The 17143-nt window shown below is 47.3% G+C and overlaps 3 protein-coding genes across 5 annotated transcripts in view; all 3 read right to left on the bottom strand.

Moving 5' to 3' along the window:
- Positions 1-17143, bottom strand: part of LOC109421232 (uncharacterized) — a 236488-nt gene that overhangs the window by 38579 nt on the left and 180766 nt on the right. The window lies entirely within an intron of this gene.
- LOC134286530 (uncharacterized) lies at positions 298-4095 on the bottom strand. Its single transcript, XM_062848155.1, has one exon. The coding sequence runs from the start codon at positions 4093-4095 to the stop codon at positions 298-300; it is 3798 nt and encodes a 1265-aa protein (XP_062704139.1).
- LOC109411887 (protein enabled homolog) lies at positions 4984-6393 on the bottom strand. Its single transcript, XM_029877014.2, has one exon. It carries the CDS (start codon positions 6391-6393, stop codon positions 4984-4986), a length of 1410 nt encoding a protein of 469 aa, XP_029732874.2.

Here is a 17143-nt window from a genome sequence, read left to right as displayed (position 1 = left end):
GCATGTGTAGATTTAAGGACAATTTCCCCGTACTTTTCGTGTTTCGTGTGTTCCTGCATGATACATTTTAATTTAGGTTAAGTTCTAACAATAGAAATAAGAAACTTACTTTTTTGCATGAACCACTAACACTTTTAAATTAAGAACAATCAGTTTTAAGTAATTTACAATCTTGGTTGTAGATTAGCTGTAGAAGATTAGGATCAATAATTAATTTTAACAATTTGCATGATAATTAACTTAGAAATTTCACCTTAGCGAGTTTAGCAACTTCAACGTGTTTAACTTTAACAATAGCTAATTCATTGCATGACATTTGATTGGTCCAACTGTCATTCCCTTTTCTTCCCATGTCACGCTGACAGGCTTGTCATCGGTCGGTTCAACCGTCACGGTATCGTGACCGACAGTGCTGCCAGAATCAACACTCTCTCCCCCGTAACACTGGCCACCAGGTCCAGTTTTACCAGCATCTACCTCTAATACCGCCAGCCTAGCCACAGGCCTGCGCACAAGCCCCTTTGCAGTTTGTATGATAGCTTGCCGAATCCTCCCATCTGTCCCCTTGATTGCTTGCACAACTCGACCTCTTGTCCACTCATTCCTTCGCCCCTCACCAACTACCAGCACTAACTGTCCTTCAGCTATGGGATCCACTTCACCACACCACTTCGGTCGCTTAGTCAGGGTGGGGAGGTACTCCCTTATCCATCTCCTCCAGAAAACGTCTAGTTGATGCTGCAGTTGATGCCACGACGATCTTAAGGCTTCGGCCGGATCTGTTGCTTCAGCTATCGGTTGCCGGACTCCGCTTGAGTTGCCGAGCAGGAAGTGATTCGGAGTTATTGCCTCGTTTTCTTCCGACGTCAACGGCAGATAGGTTAAAGGCCGGCTGTTTACTATGGATTCGGCCTCCACCATGAAAGTGACCAACGCTTCGTCGTCCAGCTTGCGGTTGTTGTTGAACGCCGTCTCGACAGCAGTTTTAATGGAGCGAACCATACGCTCCCATGCCCCGCCCATGTGCGGAGTGCCTGGCGGGTTAAACACCCATTTGGTAGTAGTTCCCGTGAAAGTGACGGCTAGTTGCTCTACTTGCTCCTTCAACAATCTAGCGGCACCCAGGAAATTTGTGCCGTTGTCCGAGTAGATTTCGGCAGGCGCCCCTCTGCGGCAGACGAACCGTCGGATACATTTCATGCAAGAGTCCGTGGTCAAATTATGCGCCACTTCCACGTGCACCGCTCTTATTGTTAGGCACGTGAATACAGCAATCCAGCGTTTCGCGTTGCTCCTTCCGATCTTCACTGTCAGCGGTCCAAAGAAGTCCAGACCCGTGTACGTGAAGGGTTTTACAAAGGAGGCCATCCGAGCCAGAGGTAACGGTGCCATGCGAGGAATCTTCGGTGAACACTTGTAGACTCGACACCACTGACAAGTCTTGGCCATACTGCTTACCGCCGTCCGGAGTCGTGGAACGTAGTATCGTTGACGGACTTCGTTGACTACTGTTTCGGTATTCCCATGACGGTATTTACGATGGTAGTTATCTAGCAGTAGAGTAGTCAGCGCATGTTTTCTTGGAAGGATAACCGGGAACTTTGCTTCCCTATCGATGTTTGGAGCCGCTCCGATTCTACTGTCCACTCGAAGAATGCCCTGATCGTCCAAGATTGGACAGAGTTGAAAAATGGCGCTGCTTTTCTCTAACGGTGTTTGCTCGGTCGCCGGCTTCAAACTGTTTCGTTGTAGAACCATCAATTCATCCGGAAAGCATTGCCATTGGGCGTCGCGTATAAGCAGACTCTCTGCTTTTCGAAGTTCCTCGGAGGTCAAAGGACCTACGAACCGTTCGCGCCCAGCGATTTTCTGCTTCAGATTTTCAGCGAAACGATATACATAGGCGGCAGCGCGAACTGCTCTGGATAGCCGAGAAAAGCGGGTGATGTCTACCAGCTGTTCCGGGATCTGTATCGCTTTGTGCGCATAACATGGGCGAAGCTCATCTTCCGTGGGTGGCGTAGAAATAGTTTGCGTGGGCCACTCTGCTTCGGGCTTCCCAAGATATGCCGGACCCTTGAACCAGACACTGTTTGCGTTAAGATCCGGACCACTTCCCCACTTCGTCGCAATGTCTGCCGGATTCTGCTTGGAGGGAACCCAACGCCAAGTGTCCACATCGGTGATCGTCAGTAGTTCTCCAATTCTACACGCGACGAACTGTTTATACCTTCGATGATCAGCTCGTAACCATGAAAGGACCGTTGCTGAATCGCTCCAAAACACCTTCCTGGTGATCCGCAGGGTATGATTCTCCTCGATGAACTTCGATAATCGTGCGCCAAGTACAGCGGCCAGCAGTTCCAAGCGCGGAATCGATTGAGTCTTCAGCGGGGCCACCTTTGTTTTGGCTGCCACGAGTGCACATTCGGGAATTCCTTCATTGTTGATCGTCCGGAAATAGGCAACCGCACAGTACGCCGACTCGCTGGCGTCTACAAACAGGTGTAGTTGTAGATTTTGATACCGTTCTTTGGTTGCACCTGAGAAGTAACAGCGAGGTATTTTGAGTCGACTAACGGCTTCGAACAGTTGGGTCCAATTTTTCCACCGTAGGTAAAGATCATCGTTGACCTTTTCGTCCCACTGTGCTCCCGTTCTCCACACTTCTTGCAGGAGAATCTTCCCGTGTACTACAAACAGGCTTAGGAATCCCAGTGGATCGAAAAGTGACATCAGACATTTCAGCATCTGCCTTTTTGTAGGCCGTTCGCCAGTCGTAATCAGATTGGAAATATCTTGTTTCATCACGGTCGAGAAGCTGAAGGCATCTTCCAGCGTCGACCACAAGAGTCCGAGAACTCGCTCATAGTCGCCTTGTTTGTCCGCTGCAAATCTCTTATCTTCTCCTGATTTGGTTTCACCTAAAGCGGTCAGAACGTCGTTACTGTTTGACAGCCAGTTCCTCAACTCGAAACCGCCCTGTTCGTGTACATAACGCATTTCTTGGGACACCCTGATCGCCTCCTCCGTTGATTCGTAGCTTTCCAGGGAGTCGTCTACGTAATGGTTGTCCACTATGCCTTCGACTGCTCGTGGATACAGCTCTTGGAACTCCCTAGCGTTCTTGTTTTTAATGTGTTGAGCAGACGCAGGGGAACACGTTGAGCCGAATGTGGCGACATCCATGAGATACACGTCGGGATTGTCGGCGGGATTCATCCGCCACAGAAACCGCTGCGAGTGACGATCCTCCTTACGTATAAAGATTTGGTGGAACATCTCTCGTATGTCGGAGGAGACGCCCACCTTGAACTGACGGAAGCGCACGAGAACACCAGGAAGTGATGTCAGCTGGTCAGGACCCTTCAGCAGTACCGAATTCAGAGAAATCCCGTTTATGGCCGCTCTAGCATCCCAAATCATTCGGATCTTGCCTGGTTTTCGAGGATTTACTACCGCTCCTAGCGGCAAATACCATACTCGACGAATGTCGGCGCTAGCTAACTCCGCTTCTGTGGCACGATGCGCGTAGCCTTTCAGCTGATAGTCTTCCAGCTGACGTTGCAAAGCTTCTCGAAGATCCGGGTTCCGATCCATACGTTTTTCAAGACACTCTAAACGCCGAAGGGCCATGCTGTAGTTGTCTGGAAGCTCTACGTGGTCGAACTTCCATAATAGGCCGGTCTCGAAGTGATTGCCTACTCGGATCGTAGTTTCCTCCATTATTCGTTGAGCGCGCTTGTCTGCCTCGGATACTAGGGGAACGACGGGCTGCATGATGACTTCCTCCGTAGTAAAGAAGTCCTTGACGAGATCATGTAGGGATTGATCCGACGTACATCCGCAGGCATGGTAGTTGACTGATGATCTTTGGCCATCGCTTGCTGTCCCTCCATAGATGCACCACCCTAGCCTGGTTTTCGCAGCAACAGGTTCGCGCCGCAGTCTTTCACGCACTTTCCGCGGAACCATCAAGTCCAAGTTGTTAACTCCGATCAGCAGCTTCGGTACTGCCTTGGTGTAACTTCTAACTGGAAGACCCTTAAGGTGTTCAAATTGTTCGGACAGGCGATCATACGAGAGGGTTTGCATGGGCAACGACAACTCCTGAACAGTTTGAACTTCTTGTAGTGAGTACTTCTTTCCCTCAGCCACCAGGTAAGCCAGATAATAATCCTCTACCAGTAAATGTTCAGCCGCCTAGTAACGCCGGCAACCTTCAGCATCTAATGAAGCAATTTGGTAGCATTGCTCTATCGCCTTCGCAAGCACCATTGCTAAATGCAAATATAGCCACTTTTGCCCCCTCCCCCTCGCAGTTAGCGGCCAGACAAGTAATGCCGCGCGACTTGCCCCCCTTTTCTGGCAATCCTGCCGATTGGCCGGTATTCATAAGCAGTTTTATGAACACTACACTAGCTTGTGGGCGAAGCTCATCTTCCGTGGGTGGCGTAGAAATAGTTTGCGTGGGCCACTCTGCTTCGGGCTTCCCAAGATATGCCGGACCCTTGAACCAGACACTGTTTGCGTTAAGATCCGGACCACTTCCCCACTTCGTCGCAATGTCTGCCGGATTCTGCTTGGAGGGAACCCAACGCCAAGTGTCCACATCGGTGATCGTCAGTAGTTCTCCAATTCTACACGCGACGAACTGTTTATACCTTCGATGATCAGCTCGTAACCATGAAAGGACCGTTGCTGAATCGCTCCAAAACACCTTCCTGGTGATCCGCAGGGTATGATTCTCCTCGATGAACTTCGATAATCGTGCGCCAAGTACAGCGGCCAGCAGTTCCAAGCGCGGAATCGATTGAGTCTTCAGCGGGGCCACCTTTGTTTTGGCTGCCACGAGTGCACATTCGGGAATTCCTTCATTGTTGATCGTCCGGAAATAGGCAACCGCACAGTACGCCGACTCGCTGGCGTCTACAAACAGGTGTAGTTGTAGATTAAGGATCGTTCTTGGTCTTGCCCAAAGTGTCAGGTGGATGGCTGAGGGAAAGATACTTCTCTATTAGGAGATTCGGGTTGCGGTGGCGGGGGCGGCGATGATGGAGGCGTAGCGGCCGCGTATGAAGACGCGACTGCCGGCGGGGCTGCCGCCAGAGTTCCAACGGTTGGCGCAGGTCCCGACGGTGGTGCATGTTGGTACATCGGCTGGAATACAGGATACGTTGGTATACGATATGGTACCGCAGCAGGCGGTAACGTCGACGTGGCGTGGAGCATCGGCGGCATGGGGGCGCCAACGTGATATGGGCCCAAATTCCCTTGTTGATGGTGTGAAACGATTGGACGTGGAATCTCTGGCATCCTCTGTTCCACCAAAGACTGCGGCGGGGCCTGTACAGACACCGAAGGAGGTCTGGCAAACGGCTGCTCGGTTGAGGGGTTCTCCGGTATAAAGTTCAACTGGTGCTGCGGGGCAGCGAATAGCTGCGGGTTAGGCGGAAGCATCATAGCGGGAAACGAACTCGGATTCGACGTGAAGCATTTTGTTGAAACCGGTTCTGGTAGTGCGCACACTGGCGCCGTCGAAGGCACTGTCGTCGATTTGGACACCACGGCTGGGGCCGGCGGAGGTTGTTTATATGCCTGCTCAGTGCAAGACATTTGTGCTGGAGTAGACTGCGCTAGAGGTACGGTTCCTGTCACCTTGTTGAAGACGGCCTGCCTGATTGGGTCTCCGTCCTGGGTCGGACCGGATATGAGGGCTCCTGTCGCTGGAGCCACTCCGAACGATCGTTGATTTGGCAACGAAGGATGCTTCAGCGGACTCTGTTGATTCCCACTATCTGGCTGCTGGACTTGGACTGTGGCGTAACTGCTAGCGGTAGCGGTAACTGGCTTCGGTTGGTTGGAAGGGGCTGGCGGCAACGACGGACGGCCTGTCTCCGTTGAAGTGGGAGGAATGATGGCGTCCTCCTTCTGCTCTGCGCAACTTTTCACCCAATTCGCAACCTTCGCGATGCTGGCTTGTTTGCTCACTTTGCTGCGTTTGCTTCGAACACTTTCGCTCTCTTCATCTAGCTCCAGTTGGGATTCGAGCAGTTTGTACTTCTGCTCGACAAACTTCTGCTGGATTGCTTGGAGCTCATTAAGCTTCTCAAGCTGCAGATTGATTCTCGCGGACCGTCCGGATTGGTTCGAGCATCGGGATCCACGAGATGTCCGTGCGATGCTGCCCAGGTCATCCACCTGACACTTTGGGCAAGACCAAGAACGATCCTTAATCGAATCGGTTACTCCGGCGCACGAAAAGTGCCACCAAGTTTGGCAACCATCGCACTGCACCATGTTTTCGTCGCCGTTCAGGCGATCGCACTGTACGCAGTCTGACCGATGTTCGTCGAGCGTGTGTGCGTGGTGCAGCGATTGGTCACCGGGCATCTCGGGAAGAGATTTAGATGGAATTGATTCCATATCTATCGACGCGTTAATCAACTGCTGTCGATTTATCAAAAGATTTGTTCCCAAATTTTCGGGAGGTTATAATTGCCCTTCACAAGGTCGATTTTCGTCGAAGCAAATCGCAACTTCAGATGTTAGTTGTAACGTAGCTTTTGCTGCAATTTTATTTTTCGTTTTAGTTTTAGTGTAATTCATTAGTAATAAGATTTGTACTCACATAAATCGGTTTGCATGTGTAGATTTAAGGACAATTTCCCCGTACTTTTCGTGTTTCGTGTGTTCCTGCATGATACATTTTAATTTAGGTTAAGTTCTAACAATAGAAATAAGAAACTTACTTTTTTGCATGAACCACTAACACTTTTAAATTAAGAACAATCAGTTTTAAGTAATTTACAATCTTGGTTGTAGATTAGCTGTAGAAGATTAGGATCAATAATTAATTTTAACAATTTGCATGATAATTAACTTAGAAATTTCACCTTAGCGAGTTTAGCAACTTCAACGTGTTTAACTTTAACAATAGCTAATTCATTGCATGACATTTGATTGGTCCAACTGTCATTCCCTTTTCTTCCCATGTCACGCTGACAGGCTTGTCATCGGTCGGTTCAACCGTCACGGTATCGTGACCGACAGTGCTGCCAGAATCAACACCGCTTCTTCCGATTAAAAAAGCAAATGGAAAGTGGAGAATTTGCCTTGACTCTCGACGACTCAACCAATGCACCAAAAAGAACGACTTTCCGTTTCCCAATATGATGGGGATCATCCAGCGGCTTCCGAAATCCAAGTTCTTCTCTGTAATCGACTTATCTGAGTCTTACTATCAGGTACCCCTAGAACTATCGGCCAGAGACAAAACCGCGTTTAGAACAAACAAGGGTTTGTTTCGGTTCGTTGTAATGCCGTTCAGATTAACAAACGCACCCGCAACTATGGCCCGCTTGATGTCACGCGTCCTTGGACATGATCTCGAACCATACGTCTACGTATATTTAGACGATATCATTATCGTGTCGAATAGTCTGGAAGAACACATCCGTTTGATTGAGTTGGTCGCAGCGAGACTTCAAAAAGCCGGCCTGACAATAAACTTGCAGAAGAGCAAATTTTGCCAGAAGACGATTAAGTATTTAGGATATGTTCTGTCGGAGGAAGGCTTGTCGATGGATGTCAGCAAAATTCAGCCAGTCCTCGACTACCCGGCTCCGAAGACCGTTAAGGATGTTCGCCGCCTTCTTGGACTCGCGGGATTCTATCATAAATTCCTGCCAAACTATGCGGAAATTACGACACCCATAACCAATCTTCTCAAAAAGGGAGTGAAAAAGTTCGCCTGGACAGCAGATGCCGATGTCGCCCTCGAGAAATTGAAGACTGCTTTAATGTCAGCCCCGATATTGGCCAACGCCGACTTCGCTGTGCCCTTCATCATCGCAACCGATAGCTCTGATTTAGCGATTGGTGCAGTGCTTGTACAAGTACAAAATGGGGAACGAAGACCTATAGCATACTATTCAAAGAAACTGTCAAGCACTCAGAGGCGCTACAGTGCGACCGAGCGCGAGTGCCTCGCAGTTCTCCTAAGCATTGAGAATTTTAAGCATTTCATCGAAGGTTCTCAATTCATAATTCAAACTGATGATATGAGCCTAACTTTCTTGAAGACCATGTCGATTGAAAGCAAATCTGCAAGAATTGCCAGGTGGGCGCTAAAGCTGTCAAAGTACGACATGGTGTTGGAGTATAAAAAGGGCTCAGAGAACATTCCAGCCGATGCCCTCTCGCGTGCCGTGAACCAAGTTAAAGTTTTGGACCCCTACATTTCACAACTTAAACGCATGATCGAAAGTTCTCCGGGGAGGTATTCGGACTTCCAGGTTTGTGAAGGCAAAATCTACAAGCATATCCATAATGCCACCATTGCTGAAGACCCTAACTATCGATGGAAGTATGTGGTTCCAGTTATTGAGAGACGTGACATTATGCGAACAATTCACGAAGAAGCTCACCTTGGTTTCGTAAAAACACTGGCGAAGATTCGTGAGAGATATTATTGGCCACGTTTAGCAGCGGATGTTAAACGATTCTGTAGTCAGTGTGAAGTCTGCCGTAAATCTAGGATACCGAATATAAACGTAAAACCTGTATGCGGTAAGCCCAAACTATGCTCTCGACCCTGGGAGTTAATCTCCATGGATTTCTTGGGGCCTTATCCAAGGTCTAAGAGAGGCCATGTTTGGTTATTTGTCGTAAGTGACTTTTTCTCGAAGTTCGTTTTAATACAATGTATGCGAACAGCAACAGCAGCCGCTACCTGTACATTCGTGGAAAACACCGTTTTCAATTTATTTGGTGCACCACGCATCTGCATTACGGACTATGCCACTGTCTTCAAGTCGGAGCTCTTCCAAACGCTGCTCAAGAACTACTCCGTAACTCACTGGCCATTAGCTGTGTACCACCCTAGTCCTAATCCCGCAGAACGGGTAAATAGGGTAATTGTAACTGCGATTCGTTGTTCCTTGAACAAGGAAAAGGACCATCGCAATTGGGACCAGAACGTGCATCAAATTGCAAGGGCAATACGGACGAGCGTGCATGAAAGTACGGGATATACGCCCTACTTTTTAAATTTCGGGCGAAATATGGTCAGTAGTGGTAGCGAATACGAATCTCTAAAAGAAACTGAATCGCAGAAAACTTGTCAGCAACAATCTGAAGACATGAAACAGTTGCATCAACACGTCCAGGAAAACCTGCTTAAAGCATACCAAAAGTATAGTCATCCGTACAATCTTCGAGCCAACAATCGACACCTGTTCCAGAAGGGTGATGTGGTGTACAAAAAGATGGTACATTTGTCCGATAAGTCGCGGAACTTCGTCGGAAAGTTTGCCAATAAGTTCGAAAAAGTGCGTATAACTGAAGTTCTTGGTACAAACACCTATGCTCTGCAACGTCTGAATGGGCAAAAGATAGCAGGAAGCTATCATGGCTCGTTTCTTAAAAGAGCCTGAAAACCGTAAGCTATGACGGCCATCACCTAGATGTGCATAAACCATCATCATTGATAACAAAATACTCCTAGAGGTCATTCACTACGTCCAATGTTCGAGATGCCAGCTAGTCTGTTTCCTCACATTGTCGACTAAAACTTTCATTCGTATGCAGTTGCAAGCTATGTCGGTTCATCCTCATGATGCTCATAAACTACAAATTTCCACCAAAAAACACTCAGAGGAAAAACACTCATCGTCCAATGTTCGAGATGTCCAAAATCGGTTCCCTCACATTGTGACTCCTATTAACTTCGTCAAACAAACCTAAAACTTAGAAAATATTAATCAAATTATCATTTCAAAAATTTGTTTTGTTCGTGTTGGTGTGGTGCATCAAGTGCATTCCTTCCCTGCACGGAGAGACGAAACTACCCAAAAGTGAGTTCTTTCCACCCAACTTCGGGGTTGCGTGCGTCAAGCCAATTTTGAGTTGATGGAATCGATGTTTTTGTTGGGTTGTTCCCGCTTGCTTCCATGTGAAAAAAATACCTAATTTTAAGTTTTTTCCACCCAACCGAAATTTTGACTAGGTTGTATTCACTCAAATTTGAGTACTGTGCTAGAAACTCAGTGTTGGCTTGACGCACGGAACTGCAAAAGTTGGGGTGTTTCTCTCTTCACTCTCTGACAACAATAGAAAAAGCGCATGAAAAGGGAGATAAAAAAGAACTCTAAATTGAGTTTAAAAGTACCTAATTTTGAGTTTTTCAGTTTCTCCGTGTGCAGTCAGTACCCAGTGCCGAATATACCCAGTGCCGAATATATCGACGAAAAATCAAACCGTCAAGCTTCGATCATTTTGACGTTTGCCTTTGCGCCGTGTGAAAGAAAGAGAACTTCATCTCACCTCTCACTCATTCAAAATTCGAACTAGGTTTGACAGTTTGATTTCATTGTTGCTTTTTGTTTGTTCGTCGTGGTCGTCCCGTCGCAGGGGGGGGGAAATGTACACGAACGCTCAGGTATGCGTGAGAAATTTTTCGTTAGCAACGAAAAAAGTTTATCCGAAGAGAGCCGAAGATGAGCCGAAATTTGTTATGGCAAACCCAATCAGCTGCTGGTGAGGTTTCTTAAAATCTTGAAACATCACAGAAAAGTAGCAAAAATCATCGGTATTTGCAATCAGATCGCATCAGAGGGATGCCTGCTAGTGATTGCCTAACGATTTCCTAAGTTATTTGCACATTTGAAGAAATTTTCTGTTTTATGGTGCAAAAAGTTTCCATAATAAATTCCAATCGTGAACCGAAAGAACAGAAAAAGAACAAGAAACTCAGAAAGTTCACCGAAAAACGGGAAAATTCACCATGCTATCTGTATACCCGTCTTACATATATCCTGGTCCCGTCGGCTGTGCCCATCGCTGCTGCCCAGAAGGAAAACAAAAAAAAGTGTTTGGGCCACGCGCAGTGCGTAATTAAATATTAGTGCAATAAAAGTGCCTCCGCAAATTAACGGGTGAAAAACAGTGGAAAATAGAAATCCCGTTTGGTTGCAGTGCGTTAGCAGAAAGTGATGAATGTTGAGGGGGGTGTATTGTGGCGAGAATCTGGCCCTTGTGGGACGTAATTCGGACCGAGAATCGATTACACGTCGGATCAATAAAACTCTAAAACAACTACTGACTTTTATTCCCTTGACATAACAATGAATGACAGTGACATTGAATAAAACTAGGGGTGCACAAATAGTGTCACCACAGAATCCCCCCCAGTCACACCAGGAATCTAACGCGGTGTCCTGAAGGTGTGACTTTAGTGCGCTGGTCATCTAGCTGATCTTCACTCTGATTGGATACGAACGCTGGCTTAATACGGTCGATGGATATCCTCTGAATTTTACCATTTATTTGAAGATCCATGAACTTCTCGTAACGGGCAACAACTTCAAACGGACCATCATAAGGTGGAACGAGTGGTCTTTTGACTGCATCCACCCTAACAAACACGTGACTGCAGCTCTGAAGTTTGTTATTCACGAACACGTGTGGCTTGGCATGATGATCTGGATCGATGGGTTTCCATTTGCGAATAACTGATTTCAAATCCTTTGCAAACTGCGACCGTTCGCAATCGTCTTTAGAAGCTTCGAAGTATTCTCCCGGTATACGAAGCGTTTGGCCGTACACCAATTCTGCAACCGAACAGCCGAAATCGGTACGATAAGCGGTTCTTAATCCCAGCAAGATGACTGGAAGCTGAGTACACCAATTCTTCTTATCAACTGCCATTATGGAAGCCTTTAGAGTACGATGAAACCGCTCGACGAGTCCGTTGGATTGAGGGTGATAAGCGGTGGTTCGAATGTGTCTAGCTCCAATTGACTTCGACAGCTCGCGAAAAAGATCCGATTCGAACTGCCTTCCTTGATCTGTGGTTATAGTATCCGGAACACCGAATCGTGAAATCCACGTGTCGACGAACGCTCGAGCTACTGTCTCAGCAGTCATGTCGGGTAACGGAATCGCTTCTGGCCACCGAGAAAATCTGTCCACAACCGTAAGCAGGTAGCGATTACCGTTTGACGGTGGTAACGGTCCTACCAAATCCATATGGACATGGCGGAATCGACTATCAGGAAACGGAAGCTTTTCAACGGGTGCTTTATTGTGTCTATGCACCTTGGAGCGCTGGCACGATACACAACTTTCGACGAACTGCTTGACGTCCTTGTTGACATTCTTCCACACAAATCGATCAGTGATCAACCGGCGAGTGCAGCGTATGCCCGGGTGAGCTAGGTCGTGGATTTGTTTCAGCACTGCCTGTCGATGTCGCAATGGAATGTACGGTCTAACCTTTTGTTGTGATACATCGCAATATAAGGGAACCGATGACAGGCACGTTCTCCGTAGTTCCAATTTCAAGGATGTTGGCGCTTGTAGAAGTTGTGTCAACTCGGAATCTTGCTGTTGATCTTTGGCAATCGCTTCGTAATCCAATGCAACAGGAACGTTTATGGCTGCAACTCTCGATAACGCATCCGCGACGACGTTCAGCTGACCACTGATGTGACGAATATCGCTGGTGAATTGGGAAATGTACTGAAGATACCGCTCTTCATGCGGTAGTCTAGAACTGGGGCTCGAAGTCAACGCTGTCGTAAGTGGCTTGTGGTCGGTGAAAATGATGAACTTTCTGCCTTCCAGTAAGTGTCGAAAATATTGAACAGCCATTTTCATTGCAGTCAGCTCTCTTCCAAATGTGGAATATTTGAGCTGAGGGGATGAAAACTTTTCAGAATAAAAACCTATGGGTTTCCAACTGCCCTCGTCGTACTGCTGAAGAACTGCTCCTGCTGCGGTATTGGACGCATCGATCAACAAACTTAACGGTTTACTGGCGTCCGGGTAGTGCAACAGGGTCGCTGATGCTAGTGATTGTTTGCACTCCAAAAACGATTTCTCAGCTTCCTTCGTCCATGTTAGATTTCTTCTGTCGTTCTTGCGATTATCGGGAATCATTTTTCGCAAGTTGAGCTGAGTATCCGTAGCTTGGGGGATGAACCGTTTGTAGCTGTTGACAAGTGCCAAAAAACGACGAAGTTCTTTAACGTTTGACGGAAGAGGGAATTTAACGACGGCATCCACTCGGCTTGGAAGTGGAAGCACTCCATCCTTGCTCACAACGTAACCCAGGAATTCCACGCTTGGCTTTGCGAAATGGCTTTTCGCCACGTTTATAACAAGCCCATATGACTTGAGTCGCTCAAAAACCGCACGCACATGTTGGTGATGCTCCTCCTCGGATGTTGACGCAATGCAGATATCATCGACGAAAACTACGACAAATTCCATATCGGCGAACACACTGTGCATAAACCTCTGAAAGGTCTGACTTGCATTGCACAACCCAAATTGCATTCGGGTGAATTCGAAGAGCCCAAATGGTGTTATGACCGCCGTTTTAGCGACGTCGCAGTCTTCCACCGGAATTTGGTGGTAAGCCCTTTCGAGATCCAGAGTAGTAAAAACGGTTTTTCCCTGGAATGCATTCAACAGGTCGTGGATATGTGGTACGGGATATCGATCAGGGACGGTTACCTGGTTCAGAGCACGATAATCCCCAACGAATCGCCACTGGCCGTTTTTCTTCAGAACGCAGTGAAGTGGGCTAGCCCAACTACTGCTAGACGGACGACATATGCCTAGTTCGGTCATGACTCGAAATTCCTTTTTAGCAGCTTCAAGTTTGTCTGGAGCAAGCCGCCGACATCTACTGGCTAAGGGTGGCCCTTTCGTTCGAATATGATGTGTCACATCATGCTGGATGGTTGATTTTATTGTAGTAGGCAAAGTGACTTCGCGAAACTCCTGTAGAATATTTCGGAAGGGGTGGTCCATAGCAACCACAGTTATGCTATGGAACGGTTTTTCCGATAAACCACCAATCGAAGACAATTTCGTTAGTCCGTCAATCAATCGTCGATGCTTAAGGTCGACGAGAAGTCCGTTTGCCGCAAGGAAGTCCGCTCCAATAATAGCCACACTGACATCACCGTACAAAAAACACCAATTGAATCTTCGTCGTAGGCCGAGATCGATCGTTAGAATACGTTTACCGTAAACCTTGATGTTGGAACCGTTGGCAGCATGCAAGTCAAAGGATGTCGTACCTCTAAATCGTTCTCTGGAGGTCGCTGGGAGTATCGAAACATCGGATCCAGTGTCGATAAGGAATCGTGTGTTGCTGGTACGGTCGAAGATCAAAATGCGGCGACTTTCTTGTATTCCGTCCACCCCCGCCGATTCAGGTGAACGCGAAATTAGTTTTTTCGGTTATAGAACTTGCACGGTTCGCGACAATTTAGCGCACGACTACCAAACTTGCGATGGAACCAGCATATTTCATCATCCGCAGGGAGCTGTCTGGATCGGGACGAGGAGCGACTTCTTGAAGAACGATTTGTTTTGATTCGTTTAATTTCGGTTGTCAAAGATGCAATCTGACAGCGCAGTTCCTCCATCTCACGCGTTTCTGAAGGGCTTTCGACGGACACTGAAGCTGTTGTGACATGAGACGAACATTCTAGCATTTTGTCAGCCATCTCGGCTAACTTTCCGAGCGTCCCGTCGCTGATGGTAAGGATCGCTTTGACGTTGGGTGGCATTCTCTGCAGAAACAACATTTTCATGAGGTCGTCGGTTACGTTTAACCCAGCGGCAAGCTCGAGCATTTTTGCGAGCAAATGCGTTGGCCGCATATCGCCAAGATCGCACGAACTGAGCAATCTCTCCAATCTCCCTTCCGCAGACACTTGGAAACGCGAAATTAGACGGGTCTTCACAGCTTTATATTTATCGACCGCAGGCGGCTGTGTCACTAGGTCCGTTACGTGGCAAATTACCGTCTGGTCAATCTTTGCTACGATATGGTAAAACTTCGTTTCGTCCTTAACAACGTTTGCTAGGGCAAACTGAGCTTCTGCCTGTGCAAACCACATGACAGGATCATTCTTCCAAAATTCTGGAAGCTTCACGGCGACACTAGCTGCAACCGCGACGGCGTCAGCAACGTTATTTACGACGGGATCCGTCATCGCGCGATGATAAAAACGTTCGGACACAAATTTATGTAACTTTTCGTCGTCGGGGTCACCAATGTGGGACGTAATTCGGACCGAGAATCGATTACACGTCGGATCAATAAAACTCTAAAACAACTACTGACTTTTATTCCCTTGACATAACAATAAATGACAGTGACATTGAATAAAACTAGGGGTGCACAAATAGTGTCACCACACCCTCAAGTTGGAAGTGCTAATCACTGGACCGTTCGCCATGAACAGCTGCCATATTCATCATTCGTTGCCGAAGGACATCAACAATACATACTTTCGTAGTATGCCCACGATTGACTCCCGGATTGCTGGAGGCCCGAGGAACTCAACGGTTATCATCGATCTGTTCCCGCTCAGATTCCCGCAAAGAAGAGCGGTCTTGATGGAGCGGGTCAAACACTAAAAAAACGTTGTGATCTCCGGCAAAGTTTGGTCAATTATGATCACCAGCGGAAGCAGGCTACACTGCAAGCAGTGGCAGCGACAGGAATAGCACAACAACTCGCCCAACAACACCTCTCAGGAACAACACCAACAGCCTTCAACCAACCAATGATCCTCCGGATGGACGGACTTACAAAATCCGGGAGCAGCTCGGAGAAAAAAAAATGCAGCAGCAAAAATTGTGCCCGTCGTCTTCGATCTTGTTTTGCGAGCCTGCTGATGTTGGCTCCGGGGGCTCCGAAACAAATCCGGAAATACTCTGGAAATACCGAATTCAACTAACAGTTTTCAGCTGTTTTCACTAGCGGTTAGTATTTTATAATCTATACAATTTCCGATCATTACAATTCTTTCCCACAATCTCGCTGCAGGATCATCCGAATCTGGTGCAACGTGATCGTTCGTATTCTCGGCATAAAAAATTACCTCATGGGAATGCAACCACGCCCGAAAGACGATGAAGTTCCACCGCATCAGCAGCCGGGGTGTTGCGCTGGGCTGGCTACCACCCATCGGCTATCATGCAACATGACGTCCCGGTCGGGTTGCAGCCTTACGGTCGACCACCATTCTTTGCGGTTCATTTGGTGGGACTGCTGGCGCTGATGTGTAGCAGTTTGATTATAGGTTCGCTGACGACATTGATGGTTCCAGTGTGAATTGTCACGGAATGGATCTGTTACCGATGGGCTCGTGGACAACTCCGCCGAATACGACGGTCGCAAACAGGGCGAAAATGAAATTGGTCGGGAAGCCATCACCAGCGGAGCAGCAAGCAGCAGCAGCGGCAGCAATAGCCCAACAAGAATCCCTTCAGGAACAACACCAACAGCCTCCGATAAATGATCCTCCTGATGAGCGGGACTTACCGGATCCGGGAGAAGCAGCCGTTGCCGATGTGCAAGCCGTTCAGAAGGTAGACCCGATACGATGATTCATGCTGATTTCGACTATTTTTTCTACTTTCTTGTTAGGGTCTGTCCATAAATTACGTAGATTCTTAGGTGGGACGGGGGACGGGGGTCTTGCCAAAGTCTACGCTTCATACAAATTTCGAAAATTTTGTATGGAGTCTACGAGGAAGGAGGGGGTTTCCTGAGATGGCCAAAAGGAAGTCTAAGTAGTTTATCGACAGCGCCTTATACTTTGCCTCCCTCAACCATGCTCTTTGTGTATATTGTGACGCAAGCACAATATTGCACTGCCCAAGAAGTTGATCAAAATTTGATTTGATTTAATTTCCCAATCGAAGCGGGATTTGAACCCGCGGTCTCCGGATAGGCGGTTTACATCCTCATACGCTAGACTTATTGGAGACCCTATTAGTTTTGAATGAGATTCAAAAACTTCAAAATTTTAAGTTCAGGGTATTATTATTATTATGAAGAAGATTTTTGGCCCGAGGCTGGTTCGCCTCCGGTAACTAGTATGAATTGCAACATTGATTTTGAAAAATCATTCTTCTTTCTGACGTTACAACCCAACTGAGACAGAGTCAGAATCTCACCTTCCTAGTTATTATTAAGTTAGGGATTTGTAGGAATTATTCAAATATGTTTCGATATGCTACCGACTTTCACAAACGATTGAGAATATTTTTTTAAGTTAGTACAACATATCTCAGATAATCGTGAATTTCTGAGAATCCTTAGGGATTT

This window comes from Aedes albopictus, chromosome 2, assembly GCF_035046485.1.
Source record: "Aedes albopictus strain Foshan chromosome 2, AalbF5, whole genome shotgun sequence".
In the NCBI taxonomy this organism is placed as follows: Eukaryota; Metazoa; Arthropoda; class Insecta; order Diptera; family Culicidae; genus Aedes; species Aedes albopictus.
The sequence above is the reverse complement of the archived record's forward strand: the minus strand, read 5'-3'. Positions and strand labels throughout refer to the sequence as shown.

What these genes read in the sequence shown, in the direction of transcription:
- LOC134286530 (XM_062848155.1), bottom strand. Translation starts at nt 4,095, where the DNA reads ATGCAAACCCTCTCGTATGATCGCCTGTCCGAACAATTTGAACACCTT.
- LOC109411887 (XM_029877014.2), bottom strand. Translation starts at nt 6,393, where the DNA reads ATGCCCGGTGACCAATCGCTGCACCACGCACACACGCTCGACGAACAT.